General features: G+C 52.4%; 2 protein-coding genes across 2 annotated transcripts in view; one reads left to right on the plus strand and one right to left on the minus strand.

Moving 5' to 3' along the window:
• The window catches only part of DCAF6 (DDB1 and CUL4 associated factor 6), a 53,853-nt gene extending 50,002 nt beyond the window's left edge, over nt 1–3,851 (plus strand). Inside the window, exons 16-18 of the mRNA XM_038757598.1 lie at nt 180–268; nt 2,067–2,172; nt 3,385–3,851. Of these exons, the coding sequence (XP_038613526.1) occupies nt 180–268; nt 2,067–2,172; nt 3,385–3,449 (260 nt within the window). The 3' untranslated portion in view covers nt 3,450–3,851. The remainder of the gene's footprint in view (nt 1–179; nt 269–2,066; nt 2,173–3,384) is intronic.
• A 2,430-nt stretch (nt 3,852–6,281) lies between these two features.
• On the minus strand, nt 6,282–19,699 carry GPR161 (G protein-coupled receptor 161). Its single transcript, XM_038757930.1, has 5 exons — nt 19,345–19,699; nt 15,084–15,811; nt 12,796–12,903; nt 10,363–10,482; nt 6,282–8,907 (listed from the first exon to the last, which is right to left on the minus strand). Exons 1-5 carry the CDS (start codon nt 19,692–19,694, stop codon nt 8,660–8,662), a joined length of 1,554 nt encoding a protein of 517 aa, XP_038613858.1. The 5' UTR covers nt 19,695–19,699; the 3' UTR covers nt 6,282–8,659.
• Between the last annotated feature and the right edge of the window lie 2,026 nt (nt 19,700–21,725).

Genomic DNA, 21,725 nt, shown 5'->3' on the forward strand with positions numbered 1-21,725 from the left:
TCTCCGTGGGCAGACCATCACAATTCCGTACACGTGGTGATCACTCAATAAATACGATCGATTGCTTGAAAAATATACCATTTCGGTTTAAAATCCAGTTGGTCTGTGCAGGGATCTAACGTAAATCCAGGAGGCCTCCCCGCCCAAGTTTTGTTGCTAAGACGTTCATTCATTTTTAGTTCTAGCGTCATCGGGTATAGATTACGACATAAAGATATGGTCACCCCTGGAGGAGTCGAGGATTTTTAATCGCAAACTGGCAGACGAGGTAAGCTCCCGAGGCTCCGTTTGCGACGGTCACCGTGTGCCCGGGTTCTCAAGAGCGTCGCAGAGGGTTTCCCCCTTCGGTTCTCCGATTCATTCTTTAGAAATGTCCCGTGGGGGCGGTGAGGGCAAGGGAAAGGAAATAAAGACGGCAAGCGCCCTGCCCGGGATAATCAGACCAAGGCGAGGGAAAGTGGGACCGTGAATCCGTCGGTTAGTCAGTGGCATTTATTGATTATTATTGCACTCTCTTACGGTGTACAGAGCGTTGTACTAAGCGCTTGGGAGAGGACGATAGAAAAATATGACACAGTCCCTGTCCACAGTGAGCTTACACTCCAGAGGGGGAGACAGACATGAATAGCAGTAAATACATGACAGAAAAGGACATAAGAGCTGTGGGGCTAGGAGGGGGAGAGGAATAAGGGGAGCAGGCCTAAAAACGTAACCTTCCACTATTGAGCGTGGTGTAGTTTTCCCCTCAAATAATTTTTTCTTTTCCATTTTGAAGCATTGGAACTTGGAGGGCTCATCTTAAATCCAGGACTGGCCTTGGACGCGGACCGAAACGGCATTTAGAAGCCGTTTACCTCCTCCCCCAACAGAACTTAGCCTTGACCGAGGGGGTCGTGCTGTCGCCTGCCAAATTGGGGTGGAAATAGGGGGCCGCACGGTTTTGCTGAGCTGCATTTCACAGCCGTCCTTACCAAAAGCCTATAAGTTGGCGGAGAAAAGGGGAAGCGACCCCAGTTACGCGAGAACCACACGCTATTTCATGGTGCCCGTACGGTGTTTCACGGTACCCACGTTCCATTTCACAGTCCCCACACGGTATTTCCCAGTGCCCACACGGAATTAGAGAAAAAGCATGCCCTAGGGGCAAGAGCACGGCCTTGGGCGTCAGAGGACCTAGAGTTCTAATCCCGGCCCCGCAACTTGCCTGCTGTGTGATCTTGGGCAAGTCACTTCACTTCTCCCTGCCTCAGTTACCTTATCTGGAAAATGGGGATTACGACTGTGAGCCCCACACGGGACCGGCTGATTACCTTGTATCAACCCCAGCGCTTAGAACGGTGCTTGGCACATAGGAAGCACTTAGCAAATACCATCATTATTAAATACCGTAATTATTATTATCATTATTCTATCCTGACATAGTAAGCACTTAGCAAATACCATCATTATTAAATACCGTAATTATTATTGTCATTATTCTATCCTGACATAGTAAGCACTTAGCAAATACCATCATTATTAAATACCGTAATTATTATTATCATTATTCTATCCTGACATAGTAAGCACTTAGCAAATACCATCATTATTAAATACCGTAATTATTATTATCATTATTCTATCCTGACATAGTAAGCACTTAGCAAATACCATCATTATTAAATATCGTAATTATTATTATCATTATTCTATCCTGGTGCCCGCAGGGTATTTCAGAGAACCTTCAGGGCCTCTCATGGCTCCCAAATGGGTGTCAGTGCAGAAGGATAGGGGAGCATGGGCCAACTTTCCGCCCCAGAGCTCTGGGAAATAAACAGCAGCGGCTAAGAGGTGGCCGACACCTCTGGAAACAGCCACTGCCGAGACGAAGATGACCCTGGCCCCCATTTCCCAGGGGCGACATCGTTGGTCGGAAATGATCCTGGGTGGGGGACGGCTGGGGTTGTGGGGGGGCGTCCGTGCTGGGGTTCAGGGGCTCCCACGTCGAAAGTCCGAGGAAGAGCTTCTCCCGCTCCTGCGTGTGCCCCTTCCCCTCTCACTTAGGCCGCCGTCCGCTTGTCGTGCAGGTTATAACTCGCAATGAGCTCATGCTGGAAGAGACCAGAAACACCATCACGGTGCCGGCCTCCTTCATGCTGCGGATGCTGGCCTCTCTGAATCACATCCGAGCGGGTAAGCGCGTCCCAGCGAGCCTCCCGCCCGCTCGCCGCCGCTGGCACGGAGCGGTGACCCACGTGGCGGCTCACGCCGCTGACGAGTCAGAGGCGGGGATCCAGCCCTCCCCGTCCTCCCGACCCCGGCCGGCCACCCAAGTGACTCGGGCTTGCAGGCCGCTCTGGCGGTCTTAATCATCCTCCGTATTGGCTCAGCGCATCCTTTCCCCTTTTTTAGTGACATTTGTTAAGCACTTACTATGTGCCAGGCACTGAACTAAACACTGGAGTAGGGACAGGTTGGACACGGTCCTGGCCCCTCATGGGGCTTGCGGTCATAATCCCCATTTTCCAGATAAGGGAGCTGAGGCTTCAAGGCTGTCCATCACCTCGCCCCCTCCTACCTCACCTCCCTTCTCTCCTTGTCCAGCCCAGCCCACACTCTCCGCTCCTCTGCCGCTGATCTCCTCACCGTGCCTCGTTCTCGCCTGTCCCGCCATCAACCCCCGGCCCACGTCATCCCCCGGGCCAGGAATGCCCCCAATCCCTCTGCCCATCCGCCAAGCTAGCTCTCTCCCTCCCTTCAAGGCCCTACTGAGAGCTCACCTCCTCCAGGAGGCCTTCCCACACTGAGCCCCTTCCTTCCTCTCCCCCTCGTCCCCCTCTCCATCCCCCCCATCTTACCTCCTTCCCTTCCCCACAGCACCTGTATATATGTATATATGTTTGTACATATTTATTACTCTATTTATTTTACTTGTACATATCTATTCTATTTATTTTATTTTGTTAGTATGTTTGGTTTTGTTCTCTGTCTCCCCCTTTTAGACTGTGAGCCCACTGTTGGGTAGGGACTGTCTCTATATGTTGCCAACTTGGGCTTCCCAAGCACTTAGTACAGTGCTCTGCACACAGTAAGCGCTCAGTAAATACGATTGATTGATTGATTGATTGAGGCATAGAGGAGTGAAGCGACTTGCTCAGCAGATGAGCGGCGGAGTCGGGCTTAGGAAGCAGGCATTTAGAAGCCGTTCCCTCCTCCCCCGAGGGGGTCATTTTGTCACTTGCCGCACCGGGGGTGGGAATACGCGGCTGCACGGTTTTGCTGAGCTGCGTTTCACAGCTGTTCTTACCAAAAGCCTTTAAATTGGCGCAGAAAAGGGGAAGCAACTCTACCCTTTAGGCCGCGCTGAACTCCCGTCGTCCGCTAACGTCCGTTTGTACTCTGCAGACCGGTTGGAGGGGGACCGATCGGAGGGCTCGGGCCAGGAGAACGAAACCGAAGACCAGGAGTGACCCGCCGTTCCCCTCTCGCACTTGGGGCGCGATGAAATTTGTATAAGACGTTTTACTCTATTTTTCCTTACAGAGCTTTAGCGCGATCTGGCGGGTTTTGTTGTTTTTTTTCGGGGGGGGCGGGGGGAGGATTATCACCTAATGTTTGTTTTGAAAAACTGCGTGCATGACTTTGGGAGCGTGTGCAAAGGAACCTAGCGAAGGACGCCTTGAAGACGTCTTGCCGGGTCCGAGGGGTGTGCTAGGAGACGCAAAGTGCAATATTTCCCTGAACCCGCCGACGTGGGGGCTTGGATCAAAAACAACTTTCATCCTAGTGGAAACGTTGGTTCAGAGAATTTCTATACCTGCTATTTGCATGTTTGTGCTTTCTAATTAAAAGATTTGGTTGTTTTAAAGGTGTCTTGGTTTTGGCTGTTTTTAATCTGGCGACATTAGATGTGGGTCTCTCATAGAATTATGGTCTTTGGTGTGTGTTGAGCGCTTACTGTTTGCAGAGCACTGTACTAAGCACCTGGCAGAGGACAACAGGGTTGACAGATACGTTCCCCGCCCTGAATTAGCTTAAGACGCTTCCTCTGTGCCAAATACCGTACTGAGGGCTGGGGTATCTACAGTATAGGCAGATCAGCCCCAAAAGGGGCTCGCAGTCTGAAGGGGAGGAAGAAGAGACATCTTATTCCCACGGTAACAGACGAGGAAACTGAGGCCCAGAGTCTGAAGAAATTGTGAATAGACGTGATCCATTCCCTTGGGAGCTTAGAACCTAGCAGGGGAGATAAATTAGAGGTGGGGGAAGCATAAAAATGTCATCATCATCGATCGTATTTATTGAGCGCTTACTATGTGCAGAGCACTGTACTAAGCGCTTGGGAAGTACAAATTGGCAACATATAGAGACAGTCCCTACCCAACATTGGGCTCACAGTCTAAAATATAAAAATATGTTCATCAATCAACAAGGACTGGGGTGGGGAAATACCTAAGTGCTTAAGGCGTATGGTCTCAAATTCACAGGGGACGCAATAGGTAGGGAAATAGGTTTGGGGGTGGTGAGAGATTAGTCAGGAAAGACTTCTGGGAAAAGATGGGGTTTTAGGCAAGCCGTACGGTCCTCTAGACTGTAAACTCGTTACGGGTAGGGGACGTGACGGCCAATTCTGTCCCACGTGGGGCTCACACTCTTAATCCCCATTTTACAGATGAGGCACCTGAGGCCATAAGAAATGAAGTGGCTTGTCCAAGGTCACCCAGCAGAAAAATGGTGGAGCAGAGATTAGAATCCAGCACCTTCTGTTTCCCAGGCCCATGCTTTTTCCACTATGCCACACTGATTCTCTACCCAGCGCTTAGAACAGTGCTTTGCACATAGTAAGCGCTTAATAGATGCTATCATTATTATTACTCTGCTGCTTCCACTTGCCATAATACGGAGCTGCAAACTCCTTGAGTGCAGGGGTTGTTTCTACCGCTTTTATGCTCCCAAACGCTTAGAACAGTGCTCTGCACCCCATCAGCGCACAATAATAATAATGGTATTTGTTAAGCGCTTACTATGTGCCAAGCACTGTTCTCAACACTGGGGTAGATACAAGGTAATCACGTTGTCCCACGTGGGGCTCACAGTCTTAATCATCATCATCATCATCAATCGTATTTATTGAGCGCTTACTATGTGCAGAGCACTGTACTAAGCGCTTGGGAAGTACAAATTGGCAACATATAGAGACAGTCCCTACCCAACGGTGGGCTCACAGTCTAAAAGAGTGGGCTCACAGTCTAATCCCCGTTTTGCAGATGAGGTAACAGGCCCAGAGAAGTTGAGTGACTTGCCCAAAGTCACACAGCAGACAAGTGGCGGGGGTGGGATTAGAACTGACTTCCAAGTCCGGGCTCTTTCCACTAAGCTCGTGGTGGGCGGGAAACGTGTTTGCCAACTGTTGTATTGGACTCTCCCAAGTGCTAATACAGTGCTTTGTCAGAGTAAGCGCTCAGTAAATCCAATTGAATGAATAAATGCCATTGATTGATAGATAAGGACATGCTGTAAAGATGGAGTATGGATGGTATTGAGCTGGTCCAGACCCCTGACACAAGGAAGGACAAGGAGAAGACCATTTTCCACCATTTCTTGCCATTCTCTAAGGACAAAGAACTGTTCTGGATAACACCTAGTATTGTTATTTTTTAAACAAACAGAGCATGTGGGAGCCCCAACTTGTATATTTCAGACCAAGCCTTGTCCTCGGGGGAAATACATGCTAAAGGGGCCAGGTGGATTTGTTTCTTGTCTGGACTTGCACTGTGAAATGATTTATTCCTATTAACTTCTGTCTCCCCCCGCCCACAAGGAGCTACTAGACTTGAGGGCGAGGATTGTGTCTTCCAAGTCTATTGCCCTCTCCTAAGCGCTTAGTTCAGAGCTCTTCTCTACAGAAAGGGCTCAATAAATACAAACGCCTGACTGGGAGAAGCCATTGTAGGAAACCCAATTGGCTCTGAGGAAGGAATTGTTGAGTCAGGTGAGGGAGCCGCTGTCTGGGGGTTGGGGAGACCCCCCTCCCGCCCCCGGGCAGGTCGCTTTTTGCCTCCAACTGCTCATTTCTTGCAACGATGGACAGCGGACAGGGGCAGGCTGCAGTGGAGGGGCACAGAAAATGGTATGATGTGAGTCTGACTGGTAGTGGAGGCTGTTGGGAATGGAGAGGGGAAGGGTCACCCAGAGAGAGGAGGCCTTAGAGACCCCTCGCTTGGGGAGGGGACGGAGGACGCCTCCCCCTACCAGAAGCTGACCCGGCGCCATCACACGTCACACAGCTACCAAAACGGGCATTTAATCGGGTAAATCAAACTGCTGTAGGTACAGTCTTCTGGCCTTATAAATACTGACATAAACCCAAATCTCGTCCTCGCTTCCTTTGGAGAAGACAGTGGACGAGGCCCAGATCGAACACGGGCCCGGGAGGCCGATTTTGCCCCCGCAAGCCGCTCCGCTTGGCACCCACTAGGCCACTGTGAAGTCTGTCACCCGGTGCCCGAGGCCACTTGGAGTAAACTCCCCCATCCCATGGCTTCTGGGGTGACTCGAAGCTTTTCGCTTGCTGGGGGATAAAATGTAACGGAAATGACCTGCAGCACCATCCAGCAAGGATGCGTGGGGCTAGAAAAAAGTGAAAATAGCACCAGCAGAGACCGTGTTTTACGTGCCCCGGATGGGCTTAGTCCTGAAGGAAACCACCCGCCACTCCAGCAACCACCACCGGCCTTGACTTAGAGGAGCCCTGAAGCCCCTCGTACTACTTCCTGGATCCGATTGCCTGAATCTCCTCCATCCCCACCCTCCTCGGCCCCCTTGCCTCCTTAGAGATTGCTAAAGCCCTCGCAGACCCAGGCGGTGTCGTGACTCGGTTTCTCCAGGCCTGTCCGTGTTGGGAAGGCCGGGTCTCCCTCCTATATGCCGAGCCCAACCTCCTCTCCAGCCTCCGTGCGATGGAATCGTCTCCTTCAGACCAGTTGGTGGCCGCCAGGGTGGGAAGGATCCGCCGCGCTTCGGCCCAATCGGAAGAACGTTTCTCTGGCACTGCCAATTCCCCCTCTCCCGTCCGTCTTCAATGGCCAAACCTTCTCCTCCTCTCCCTGGTAAGCAAATCCTCTAGCCCCAGGGCTACCATTGGTGACTTTCTGCTACAATGGGCCAAGGGGCAGAGCCCCAATCTGGGTGAGCTTTGGGGCGGAGAGGGTTTGAGATGAAGCCACAATTCTCCTCAGGAGCCCGGGGACACCAACAGCACCAGCTGAGAGGACGGAACTGCCATCCCAACCAAGAAGTCGCCAACCACCTCCCCATCCTCACTCTGTCTCCCACACTGGCTGGGTCAATCAGACAGGTAAGCCGTCAGTTCTCGAACTCTCCGAATTAGATAACTTGGCTCAATGGTGATTCTGAGTTTAGGGCTGCCTTGCAGATAAGAACAGGCCCACAGGCCCAGAAACGGGCCCCACAGGGGAAGGGCAAGGAGGGTGAATTGGAGTTGTTTCACTCACTCTCTGCAGGGCAGCTTGGAGATCCTGGAGAGAGAAGGATGCTGCGAAAAGGTCCAGCTGAGAGGCTGTGGGGGGATTCCCACCCTGACTACCAAGGAATTCTGAGGCTCAGCAAGGAAGGAGATTTAGGGGAGGAGATCCAGAGGAGCCCACAGAACTTGGGGTTTTGTCTGCCTGGTCCACGCTCCGTGACTAGGCAACCTCCCCCCTGTCAACTTCCTTTCCTGACTTTGGTTCAATGGGGCACCCCCAGGGGGTTACTGGGGGTCAGAAGGCTGCTCCAGTCTCCCCACAAATTTCCTGCCCATCGTTTCCTCCCCCAGGGTTGTCCACAGAGCGAATCCTCCCTTTCTTCCCCTGACGACGGTGGTGCCGCCCCGTGACTGTGTGGGCACATGCCCCCTTTAATGCGGAGGACCGACCTTTCTGGTGGGAAATTCAAGTTCTCAGGAAGGAAGGACAGACCCTTCTTTCTCCTCCCACCATCCCCCAGCTTCCTTAGGGGCCCCTCTGTACCAGTGGACCAGCTGACCGGCTAGGTCTTCGGCCCGGCCCGACTGCCGGCCCTCCCCATGCCCCTCGGAGAAAACCGGGACTCTCCCGACCTGGCAGCCGGCCCTTCACCCGGCGGGAATGTCTCCGGGACCCCTGAGGGGTGGCTCGTCCGCCAGACCCGAAGAGATGACCCCTTCGGCCCCGCGCCTGAGGACACCTGGCTCCGGATTGCCCACGGCCCTCCCCCTTGCTGCTGCAGAAGGCGGGTGACAAGGAGGGTGCAGTGTGAGGAATTCCTTCTCTACGGATGCATCCTACAGGACATTAGCCTCTAGACCTGCCAGAGGGAGACTGGGGCAAATGGGTTAATGGATTCTATGGCAGTCTCCCGGCCCCAGGGACCACGCAAGGCCCCCTGTTCTCTCCCCACACCGGCTCTGGCATCCCCTTAGAAGTAGAGGTCACGCTGACGGGCAGCGGGAAGATACGCGGCTCCGCCTGGGCAAGGAAGATCCAAAAAAAGTGGCACGGAAACGGCCACCCGCTGTGGCTGCCCAGGACCCTGGCGCCCACCCAGAGCGATGCCCACCCGTCTCCTCCTCGGCACCTCTCTCCGAGCGAGGGTCCCGTCCCGTCGGCCGGCCCGGGCCCCCTCCTCTTCGGCCCCGGGGTTAGGCGCTGCCTTCGTCGATGCTCTGCAGCTGCAGTCTCTGGCCCGCGAGGGTCCTGCTGCCCCGCCGGCCCCCGAGCCCACCCCCCGTGGCCGTCCGCCCGGGGCCCAGGACCCCCAGTAGGGCCTCGCCTCCGAACAGGCTGATCTTGGCGTCGGCTTCGATGGCTCTGGCCAGGCTGGCCGCGTAGCTGTCCAAGGACTTGTGTACTTCTGCACGCACGTGCACAACCGAGTTCCTGGCGGCTTCTGTGGAAGGGAAGGAGAAGGTGGTGAGGGGGGTGGCTGGGGGGGGGACAGTCGGTGAGGGGTCAGCCCTGTGGCCCGGGCGCTTGGTACGTAGTAAGCGCTTAACAATTACCACAGTTATTATTATCATTATTCCGGCTTCATTGCTGAGCTCACTCAGAGTTTTTTTTTTTTTTTTTTTTGTGTGTGTGTGTGTGTGTGTGTGTTTGGTATTTGTTAAGCGCTCATTATGTGCCAGGCACGGCACTAAGTGCTGGGGTACATACAAGCTAATAATAATAACAGTTATGCTATCTGTTAAGTGCTTATTATGTGCCAAGCACTGTACTAAGTGCTGGGGTGGATACCAGCACATCAGGTTGCTGTCCAACGTGGGGCTCACAGTCTTAATCCCTATTTACAGATAAGGAAACTGAGGCCCAGAGGAGCGAAGTGACCCGTCCAAGGTCACAAAGCAGGCAAGTGGCGGAGCCTAGACTAGAGCCCAGGTCCTTCTGAATCCCAGGCCCGGGCTCTATCCACTAGGCCGCCCTGCTTCTCAGAGTTTTGTGCTTGAGAGGCACTGGCCGGACCAGTAAACGAAACCTTTTCCTTTCACCTTTCACCGGAATGGGAAAGGGAGGGTCTCAGCATGGCCTAGTGCCAAGAGCATGGGCTTGAGAGCCAGAGGACATGGGTTCTAATCCCGCCTCCGCACTTGTCTGCTGTGTGACCTTGGGCAAATCACTTCACTTATCTGTACCTAAGTTACCTCATCTGTAAAATGGGGATTAAGACTGTGAGTCCCATGTGGGACAACCTGATTACCTTGTATCTACCCCAGGGCTTAGGACAGTTCTTGACACATAGTGAGTGCTTAACAAATGCCATAATTATTATTGTTATTAAAAGAGGAAGCCCCAAAGGGGAAAGGAGGACCAATAGGGGAGGGGAGAGCCAGGAGGGGATATAGAAGCAACATGGCAAGGTGCATTTAGCACACGCCTGGGAGTCAGAAGGACCTGGGTTCTAATCCTGGCTCCACCCCGTGACTGCTGTGTGACCTTGGGCAAGTCACTTCACTTCTCTGGGCTTCAGTGGCCTCATCTGTAAAATTTTAGACTGTGAGCCCACTGTTGGGTAGGGACTGTCTCTATATGTTGCCAATTTGTACTTCCCAAGTGCTTAGTACAGTGCTCTGCACATAGTAAGTGCTCAATAAATACGATTGATGATGATGGGGGTTAAGGCTGTGAGCCCCATGTCAGGCAGGGACTGTGTCCAACCTGCTTAAGTTGTATCTCCCCCAGTGCTTACAGCAGTGCTTGGCACATAGTAAGCACTTAACAAGTAACATTATTATTATTATTATTACCCTCTTGGCCCAAGCCCGAGCCCCGAGAGAGGCGGGACTCAGGGCGCGGCCCCCGACTTTGGCCTCTGGTTTTTCCAGAAGAATCCATTCCAGGAACCCACCTTTAATCTGTTCCACTTCATCCTCAAATGTCACGGAGCTCTTCCTCCGCGGAGGATAAACAGCGGGCGGATGAGAGGCCTCGTCGGAATGATAATCTTCCAGCAGCATCACGTCCGTTCCTGAAATGAGCCCGGGTTTTCCAGATGTTTGGGGACAAGGCCACGGCGCCTGTTCTCCCCCTCTCCCAACCCCGCCACCATCCTCCTATTCGAGTTCCAGTTCCCCAGGAGGCCCGAGGCCTCAGAAAACGATTCTCAAAGTGAGAGTCGGGATCTGCTCGTTATATAATCCCCGCAGACGGGGGAAAAAAACAGGGAAGTGGCGTGGCTCCGGTGAAAACAGCTCGAGTCAGAGGACCTGGGGTCTCATCCCACTTGCCTGCTGTGGGACCTTGGACATGTCACTTCACTGCCCTGGGGCTCAGTTCCCTCCTCTGTAAAATGGGGATGAAAGATGATAAGATGATAAGAAGATAAGATAAGATGTAAGATGGGGATGAAAGGAGGGACGTTCTCCCTCCTACGTAGATTGGGAGCCCTGTAAAGGAAAGGGACTGGGTCCGACCTGATGATCTAGCCTAGGGTTTAGTATAGTCCTTGGCACACAGCAAGCACTTAACAGATACCACGGTCGGTCGTTATTATTAAAACACCCCGGAATTTAAGATGCAGGTGCATTTCAGAAGCAGTTCCTCCTCCTGGGCAAGACCATGGGTGAGGGCTGAGGGAGGAAGAGGGGATATGGAGGAAGTTTTCTGAAGCCACCCAAAGCTAAGGCCAGAGGATAGTTCCTTCCAGGGGCCCCGTCCCCTGCCCCCTGCCCCAGCGTGGCAGCGTCAGAATCAATCAATTGCATTTATTGAGCGCTTACTGTGTGCAGACCACTGTGGTAAGCGCTTGGGAGAAAACTTTATGAGACACTTTCCCTGCCCACAGTGAGTTTAATAATAATAATAATAATGATGGCATTTATTAAGCACTTACTATGTGCAAAGCACTGTTTTAAGCACAGGGAAGGTTACAAGGTGATCAAATTGTCCCACAGGGGGCTCACAGTCTTAATCCCAATTTTACAGATGAGGGAACTGAGGCACAGAGAAGTTAAGTGACTTGCCCAAAGCCACACAGCTGACAAGTGGCGGAGCCGGGATTTGAACCCATGACCTCTGACTCTAAACCCAGGGCTCTTTTCCATGGAGCCACGCTGCTTACAGTCCAGTGGGAGGGACAGACATGAATAGAAATAAATAAACGACAGATATGGACATAAGTGCTATGGGGATGAATAAAGGAGCAAGTCAGAAGGGAGTGGGAGAAGAGGAAAGGAGGGCTTAATCAGGGAAGGCCTCTTGGAGGAGATGGGCCTTCAGAAAGGCTCTGAAGCTGGGGACGGTCATCGTCTGTCGGGCATGAGGAGGGAGGGCGTTTCAGGCCAGAGGCACGACGCGGGCGAGAGCCCGGCGGCGAGACAGACGAGATGGAGGGACAGCGGGAAGGTTGGCTTTAGAGGACCGAAGTGTGCGGGCTGGGATCATCATCATCATCATCATCAATCGTATTTATTGAGCGCTTACTATGTGCAAAGCACTGTACTAAGCGCTTGGGAAGTACAAATTGGCAACATATACAGACAGTCCCTACCCAACAGTGGGCTCACAGTCTAAAAGGGGGAGGCAGAGAACAAAACCAAACAGACTAACAAAATAAAATAAATAGAATAGATATGTACAAGTAAAATAAATAAATAAATAAATAAATAGAGTAATAAATATGTACAAACATATATACAGGTGCTGTGGGGAAGGGAAGGAGGTAAGATGGGGGGATGGAGGGGACGAGGGGGAGAGGAAGGAAGGGGCTCAGTCTGGGAAGGCCTCCTGGAGGAGGTGAGCTCTCAGCAGGGCCTTGAAGGGAGGAAGAGAGCTAGCTTGGCGGAGGGGCAGAGGGAGGCCATTCCAGGCCCGGGGGATGACGTGGGCCGGGGGTCGATGGCGGGACAGGCGAGAGCGAGGTACGGTGAGGAGATTAGCGGCGGAGGAGCGGAGGGTGCGGGCTGGGCTGGACAAGGAGAGAAGGGAGGTGAGGTAGGAGGGGGCGAGGGGATGGACAGCCTGGAAGCCCAGGGTGAGGAGTTTCTGCCTGATGCGCAGACTGATTGGTAGCCACTGGAGATTTTTGAGGAGGGGAGTAATATGCCCAGAGCGTTTCTGGACAAAGATAATCCGGGCAGCAGCATGAAGTATGGATTGAAGTGGAGAGAGACACGAGGATGGGAGATCAGAGAGAAGGCTGGTGCAGTAGTCCAGACGGGATAGGATGAGAGCTTGAATGAGCAGGGTAGCGGTTGGGATGGAGAGGAAAGGGCGGATCTTGGCAATGTGATGTCTGGGATGTCGGAGGAGAAGGGTGAGGTGAAGCAGGAGGGTGGATTACCTGAGTCCTGAGAGTAGCTGAAGCCAGTGTCCCCGGTGCTGCTGCTGCTCTGGCCCAGGGGCTGCCCGCCCGCCACTAGGGCCGTCAGGTGGGGCGAAAGGCCCAGGTCTGCAAGCCCAAGGAAGAAGCGGCATGAAAAAGTGGCCAGCAACATTCTCGTCGACCAGAATACTGACCACCGTCCAGATGGCTCCCACCGCCCATCCCCCGGCATCCAGGCCCCCAGCAGCCCGGCAGCCTGGCCTTTTTTATTTTCATTATGGCATTTATTTAGCACTTACTACGTGCAAAGCACTGTTCTAAGCACTGGGGAGGTTACAAGGTGATCAGGTTATCCCACAGGGGGCTCACAGTCTTAATCCCCATTGTACAGATGAGGGAACTGAGGCACAGAGAATGATGGCATTTATTATTAAGCACTTACTATGTGCAAATCACTGTTCTAAGCACTGGGGAGGTGACAAGGTGATCAGGTTGTCCCACAGGGGGCTCACAGCCTTAATCCCCATTGTACAGATGAGGGAACTGAGGCACAGAGAATGATGGCATTTATTATTAAGCACTTACTATGTGCAAAGCACTGTTCTAAGCACTGGGGAGGTTACAAGGTGACCAGGTTGTCCCACAGGGGGCTCACAATCTTAATCCCCATTTTACAGATGAGGTAACAGAGGCACAGAGAAGTGAAGTGACTTGCCCAAAGTCACACAGCTGACAGGTGGCGGAGCCTGGATTCGAACCCATGACCTCTGACTCCAAAGCACGGGCTCTTTCCACTGAGCCACACTGCTCCTCATGTGGGGCTCACGGTCTTAATCCTCCCAGCGAAGCGAAGTGTCTTGCCCAAGGTCACGCAGCAGCGAGTGGCGGAGCCAGGACTAGAACCCAGGACCTTTTAGCTCCCAGGTGCACGCTCTATCCACTAGGCCATGCTGCTCATTGAAGCAGGGCCTTCATTGAAGCTCTCAGGGCCAACCCGGGGGTCGCAGGCGTAACTATCAAGGGGGGAGAAGCCGGAGCCGCAGCGGCTTCTGGGCCGCCGCCCCTGGGGGAGAAGCCGCGTGGCCTTGTGGAAAAAGCACTGACCTAAGAGTCAGAGGAACTGGGTTCTTATCCCAGCTCTGCCACATACCCGATGTGTGACCTTAGACAAGTCACTTCACTTCTCTAGGCCTCCATTCCCTCTTCTACAAAATGGAGATTCAATCCCCGTTCTCCATGCTACTTAGGCGGGGAGCCCCACGTGGGACCTGATGATCAAGTATCTACCCCAGCGTTGAGCACATAGTAAGCGCTTACCAAATACCACAATTGTTATTCTTACCGAGTCAAGAACCCATTTCCTCTCCCACGCGGGGAGCGGTGGACACCCCCACGCTTTAGGAGAGTGGTCCTAGACTGAGCCCCTTCCTTCCTCTCCCCCTTGCCCCCCTCTCCATCCCCCCCATCTTACCTCCTTCCCTTCCCCACAGCACCTGTATATATGTATATATGTTTGTACAGATTTATTACTCTATTTATTTATTTATTTTACTCATGCATATCTATCCTATTTATTTTATTTTGTTAGTATGTTTGGTTTTGTTCTCTGTCTCCCCCTTTTAGACTGTGAGCCCACTGCTGGGTAGGGACTGTCTCTATATGTTGCCAACTTGTACTTGCCAAGCGCTTAGTCCAGTGCTCTGCATACAGTAAGCGCTCAATAAATACGATTGATGATGATGACTGTCTCTATATGTTGCCAACTTGTACTTCCCAAGCACTTAGTCCAGTGCTCTGCACACAGTAAGCGCTCAATAAATACGATTGATGATGATGACTGTCTCTATATGTTGCCAACTTGTACTTCCCAAGCACTTAGTCCAGTGCTCTGCACATAGTAAGCGCTCAATAAATACGATTGATGATGATGACTGTCTCTATATGTTGCCAACTTGTACTTCCCAAGCGCTTAGTCCAGTGCTCTGCACGCAGTAAGCGCTCAATAAATACGATTGATTGATTGATTGATTGCTCCGGGTTGCCCCGTCTCTCCCCCACCCCAGGGACGGGTGAGACCACCCGGGGAGGGGCCGGGAAGCCGGGATTCATTCAGTCATATTTAGTGAGCGCTTACTGTGTGCAGAGTACTGTACTAAGCGCTTGGGAGGCTCCAATTCAACAACCAACAGATCCATTCCCCGTCCACAACGGGAGTGGGACCCTTGTGGTCCGGCTGGTTCCCGCGTCTGCCCGAGGGGGGATGACCCGGCCGGAAAAGCGCTGTGGGAGGAGCGGGCGGGGCGGACCTGTGATCCGGTTGGAGATGCTGAAGAGGCGGGAATTCCTCTGGCACCGCACGAAGGGCTCCCGGTAATAGCGGTCCCCGAAGCACATGCCCAGCAGCTCCTTGCGCACGGTCTTATTCCAGAGCCCGTAGATGAGCGGGTGGCAGACGGCGCTGGTGAAGGACAGCCAGGTGGCCAGGGTCTCCAGGGCCGGGGCCGCGCTGTTGGGGCCGCGGAGCGCCTCGGAGGCGATGAGCACCGCGTAGGGCCCCCAGGTGAGCGCGAAGGCCCCGACCACCACCAGCACGGTGACCAGGGCCTTGCACTGGCTGGCCGAGGAGAAGACGGCGCCGGGCGGGCCGGGCCTCCGGCTGCCCGCCGACGAGGTGGAGGCGCTGGAGGTCTTGCGGCCGTCCCGCCGGCCGGCCCCCTCGGCTAGGACCACCGTGCCGCAGTGCACCTTGCGGGCCTTGACCCGGGCCACCCGGAAGATGAAGCCGTAGCAGACCAGCATGACCAGGAAGGGCGGCAGGGCGCACCAGACCAGCCAGAAGGCCGTGTAGCCCGCCGCCCGGTGCCAGGCGGCCACGCACATCCACTTGAACTCGTCAAACTCCAGGGCCGACCAGCCGAAGAGCGGCGGCAGGCACCCGATCAGGGCGTGCAGCCAGATGTAGGCCAGGGCCAGCACCGCCCGGTTCCCGGTGATCTTCATGGGGTACACCATGGGGTACAGCACGGCGTAGTACCTGCCCGGGGGAAGGCGGGGAGCGGAGCCGTTAGAAACGCCCCGGAGAGCCCCCCCCACGCCGCGCCTCCCGCGGGGAAATGCTCACACTCATTCATTCATTCATTCAATCGTATTTATTGAGCGCTTACTGTGTGCAGAGCACTGTACTAAGCGCTTGGGAAGTACAAGTTGGCAACATCTAGAGACGGTCCCTACCCAACAGCGGGAACGGAGAGGATATGGGACTCGCTCTCCTGTGGCCTTTCTGTCTCCTCTGGCTCTCCTCTCCTCCCTGCCTTCAACCTGATCAGCTTGTAACCTCCCCAGCACTTAGAACAGTGCTTTGCACATAGTAAGTGCTTAATAAATGCCATCATTATTATTATTATTATCCTCTTGTTCTCTCTCCTTGTCTCTCCTCTTTCCACCCTCATCTTTCTGAAATGATCTCTCACCCTCTCTCACTCCCTCCCTCCACCACACTCTTTTTCTCTGCCTCCTTCTCCTATCTTTCTTTCCCTCCCTCTTTTTCCTCTCTTCCCTCTTTCTCCTCAATTAATCCATTGATGGTATTAACTGAGCGCTTACTGTGTGTACAGCACTGTACTAAGCCCTTGAAAGAGAACTATACAACAAAGTTGGTAGGCACGTTCTAAACTGTAAGCTTGTTGTGGGCATGGAATGTGTCTGTTTATCGTTCTATTGTACTTGCCCAAGCATTTAGTACAGTGCTTTGCACACAGTACGTGCTCAATAAATGCAACTGAGTGAATGAATGAATGAGATTCCCTGCCCACAACGAGGCTTTCTCTTTCCCTCCTCCTCCCTCTTTCATACCTTCTTACTCTCCTTTTTTTTGCCAGGTGCTGTACTAAGCGCCGAGATTGATACAAGCTAATTAGGTTGGACACAGTCCCTGTCCCACATGGGGCTCACAGTCTTAATCCTCCTCACAGTCTTCCCCCTCCCCATCCCCCCCACCTTACCTCCTTCCCCTCCCCACAGCACCTGTATATATGTTTGTACAGATTTATTACTCTATTTATTTATTTTACTTGTACATATTTATTCTATTTAATTTTGTTAATATGTTTTGTTTTGTTGTCTGTCTCCCCCTTCTAGACTGTGAGCCCGCTGGTGGGTAGGGACCGTCTCTATATGTTGCCAACTTGTACTTCCCAAGCGCTTAGTCCAGTGCTCTGCACACAGTAAGCGCTCAACAAATACGATTGAATGAATGAATGAATGAATCCCCATTTTATAGACAAGGTAACTGAGGCACAGATGAAGTGAACTGACTTGCCCAACAGAGAAGTGGTAGAGCCACTTTCCCTCCGGGCCCGGGCCCACGCTCGTTCCACTAGGCCACGCTGCTTCCCTTTCTTCCCCACTCTCTCTCTTATACATCCCCCCTTCCCTAACCCACTCCCTCTACTCCCACCTTGGTTCTTCTTGGAATTCTAACTTCTAACCAGGCTCTTGAATTCCCCCAAGAGCCAAGAATGGGAATCTCCCCCGATGGAAACAGAAATCCGACAGAAATGTCTTTCCCCCACAAACAAGTCTTGAAAGGCAGCCCGTTCCCAAGATAAAAAAACCTCGGTCTGGGATGGGTCCCAAGCGGTTCCTCTCGGGGCCATGTTCCAAAATGAGGCCAGTGTGGGGAATTCCAAAACCTTCCTGACTGGAGCGGGTCCCTGAATTCCCGGGGCTCCGGCCACATCTCTGTGATTGGGTCACTCCCCACAAGCCACACAAGCTTTCTGGGCTTGCCATTTTTCTGCCTCTGAGGTTTTCAGTGGTTGTTTTTTTTTTACGTTATTTGTTAAACGCCGACTACGCGTGAAACGCTATCCTAAGCGCTGGGGGAGGTATGAGTTAATTAGGTCGGCCGCAGTCCCCGTCCCGCATGGGGCTCACCGTCTAAGTTGGAGGGAGAACAGGGATTTGATCCCCATTTTACCGTTGAGGCAACTAAGGCCCAGAGAAGTGACGTGATTTGTCCAAGGTCACAATCGGCAGAGGCGGGATTAGAATCCAGGTCCTCCGACTCCTCCCAGGCCTGGGCTCTTACCCCCAAGCCGTGCTGCTTCTGAGTTTCCTGGAGGAAACCAGCTGCTCAGAGGTGAGAAGCTATTTTGACTGACTTACCCCAACTTGGCTAGCATTGAAAACGTAGTCGGGACCAACCGTATTCTAGAACCTCGGAGAAGCAGCGTGACTCGGTGGAAAGAACCCGGGCTTTGGAGTCAGAGGTCCTGGGTTCAAATCCCGGCTCCACCACTTGTCAGCTGTGTGACTTTGGGCAAGTCACATCACTTCTCTGGGCCTCAGTTACCTCATCTGTAAAATGGGGGTGAAGACTGTGAGCCCCCCGTGGGACAACCTGATCACCTTGTAACCTCCCTAGAGCTTAGAACAGTGCTTTGCACATAGTAAGCGCTTAATAAATGCTATTAAAAAAAAAACAAAAAACCTCAAATCCCGGCTTGGGGCCGGGATTTTCCCGTCTGGATGACGGGTCCTTCGGCAGGAAGTTCAGATACATGTGATCCAATTCTGCTAGATTGTACCCTCCTTGAGGGCAGGGATTGTATTTCCAGTAGGGTTAACCCATGTTAACCATTCCACAGATCTGAGAGCGAGCCACTGAGTGTGATCCAGGCTGAGATCAACCAATCGATCGATGGGATCTATGAAGCCGTTACGATGTGCAGGGCACTGTGCTGAGCACTTGGGAGCGTCCAATACAGCAGAATTAGCAGACACGTTCCCCGCCCAGAACAAACTTCCCGTCTAGGCCGGGTAGAAGAAGAGAGGGATTGGGGTTTGGGCTCTGTGAGCCCAGCACGGGGAAGATCGTGGCTTAGCGGAAAGAACCCGGGCTTGAGAGTCGGAGGATGTGGGTTCTAATTCCGCCTCCGCCATTCATCTGCTGCGTGACCGCTTAATCAATCAATCAATCAATCGTATTTATTGAGCGCTTACTGTGTGCAGAGCACTGTACTAAGCGCTTGGGAAGTACAAGTTGGCACCATATAGGGACGGTCCCTACCCAACAGTGGGCTCACGGTCTACAAGAGGGAGACAGAGAACAAAACCAAACATACTAACAAAATAAAATAAATAGAATAGATATGTACAAGTAAAATAAATAGAGTAATAAATATGTACGAACATATATACATATATACAGGTGCTGTGGGGAAGGGAAGGAGGTATGATGGGGGGATGGAGAGGGGGACGAGGGGGAGAGGAAGGAAGGGGCTCAGTGTGGGAAGGCCTCCTGGAGGAGGTGAGCTCTCAGTAGGGCCTTGAAGGGAGGAAGAGAGCTAGCTTGGCGGATGGGCAGAGGGAGGGCATGCCACGCCTTCTCTGTGCCTCAGTTACTTCATCTGTAAAATGGGGATTAAGACAGTGAGCCCCACGTGGGACAAGCTGCTTATCTTGTATCTACCCCACTGCTAAGAACGGTGCTTGGCACATATAGTAAGCGCTTAACAAACACTATCATTATTTGAGGTGGCGGGGGGTGAGCAGAGAGGGGCTCACCGGTCTATGGCGATGATGCCCAGGGTCAGCATGCTGGCCGCGCTGATGAGGAGGTAGAGGAGGGCGGAGAAGTTGCACCAGACGACCCCGAAGATCCATTGGCGTCGGATGGAGCTGGTGGCGACAAAGGGCAGCACCAACACGGACAGCAGGAAGTTGGACAGGGTCAGGCTGAAGACGAACTTGTTGCTGAGCGTCAGGAGGTAGGACTTGCGGTAGAGGGTGACCGCGATGACCAGGTTGCCCAGGCAGACCGAGACGGCGATGACTATGATGGCGACGGACTCGGCCACGACGACGGCTCCGGCGCTCCCGGCGGGCGCGCTGAGGTTCCCCGGGCGGCCGCTCATGGTCGGTGAGGGGCGGAGCGGGGCATGCCGGCCGGCTGCGGGAACCGGGGGGGGACCGGGCGGGGGGGGGGACGGGGGGATGGGCAGGGGACAGAGACACAGAGCGAGAGACACAGAGACAGAGAGAGAGGGTCATTGGGTGGGGAGGCTCTTGCCTGTCATCTCTAGTCGGTCAACTGTATTTTTTAAAATTATTATTATTATTAAGCAATAATAATATTGCACATAGTAAGCGCTTAACAAATGCCATCATTATTATACAAGTTAATCAAGTTGGACACGTCCATTCATTTATTCATTCGATCGTATTTATTGAGCACTTACTGTGTGCCGCGCACTGTTCTAAGTGCTTGGAAAGTACAGTTAGGCAACAAATAGAGACAATCCCTACCCAACAACGGGCTCACACTCTAAGAAGGACCGTCCCTGTCTCACGTGGAGCTCACACTCTTAATCCCCATTTTACAGACGAGGGAACGGAGGCCCCAGAAGCATATATGTATATATATGCTTTTAGACTGTGAGCCCACTGTTGGGTAGAGACTGTCTCTATATGTTGCCAATTTGTACTTCCCAAGCGCCTAGTACAGTGCTCTGCACACAGTAAGTGCTCAATAAAGACGATTGATGATGATGATGATATGTCTGTACATATTTATTACTCTATTTATTTTACTTGTACATATTTATTCTATTTATTTTATTTGGTTAATATGTTCTGTTTTGTCGTCTGTCTCCCCCTTCTAGACCGTAAGCCCGCTGTTGGGTAGGGACCGTCTCTATACGTTGCCAACTTGTACTTCCCAAGCGCTTAGCACAGTGCTCTGCACACAGGAAGTGCTCCATAAATACGACTGAATGAATGAATGAAAGTGACTTGCCCAAGCTCACAGAGCAGACACGTGGCGGAGCCGGGATTAGAACCCAGGTCTTTCTCCCTCCCAGGCCCGGGCTCTATCCGCTAAGCTACGCTGCCTGTCAAGAAGCGTGGCTCAATGGAAAGAGTCCGGGCTTTGGAGTCAGAGGTCATGGGTTCGAATCCCGACTCCACCACATGTCTGCTGTGTGACCTTGGGCAAGTCACTTAACTTCTCTGAGCCTCAGTTATCTCATCTGTAAAATGGGTATTAAGACTGTGAACCCCACATGGGACAACCTGATCACCCTGTATCCCCCCCAGCGCTTAGAACAGTACTTTGCACATAGTAAGCGCTTAACAAATGCCAACATTATTATTATTATTATTAATTACTAAGCACTTAATGCGTGCTGAGCAGGGCACCATCATCATCATCATCATCATCATCAATCGTATTTATTGAGCACTTACTATGTGCAGAGCACTGTACTAAGCGCTTGGGAAGTACAAATTGGCAACATATAGAGACAGTCCCTACCCAACAGTGGGCTCACAGTCTAAAAGGGGGAGACAGAGAACAAAACCAAACATACTAACAAAATAAAATAAATAGAATAGATATGTACGAATAAAATGAATAAATAAATAAATACAGTAATAAATATGTACAAACATATATACATATAATGTATATAATATACACCAAGCACTTGGGAGAGTACAGTATGGCAATAAACAGACAAATTCCCTGCCCACAATGAGCTTACAGTCTAGGGGTGAGTCCCTGGACAGGGGGCCACCCCAGAGGGAAGGGAGGCTGGTGGGCAGACCATGGGGGAGGGAGAGATGACAGCAGGGAAGACCTGGATTTTCCCCACCCCCTCAGTCGGTCAGGAGTCGGGCCATGACTCTGTCTCCCCTTCTAGACTGAAAGCTCCTTTTTTTTTTTTTTATGGTATTTGTTAAGTGCTCACTTTGTGGCAGGCACTGTATTAAGCACTGGGGTAGATACAAGCGAATCAGGTCCCTGTCAATCAATCAATCAATCAATCAATCGTATTTATTGAGTGCTTACTGTGTGCAGAGCACTGTACTAAGCGCTTGGGAAGTCCAAGTTGGCAACATCTAGAGACGGTCCCTACCCAACAGTGGGCTCACAGTCTAGAAGGGGG

This window comes from Tachyglossus aculeatus, chromosome 16 (assembly GCF_015852505.1).
Source record: "Tachyglossus aculeatus isolate mTacAcu1 chromosome 16, mTacAcu1.pri, whole genome shotgun sequence".
Lineage (NCBI taxonomy): Eukaryota > Metazoa > Chordata > Mammalia > Monotremata > Tachyglossidae > Tachyglossus > Tachyglossus aculeatus.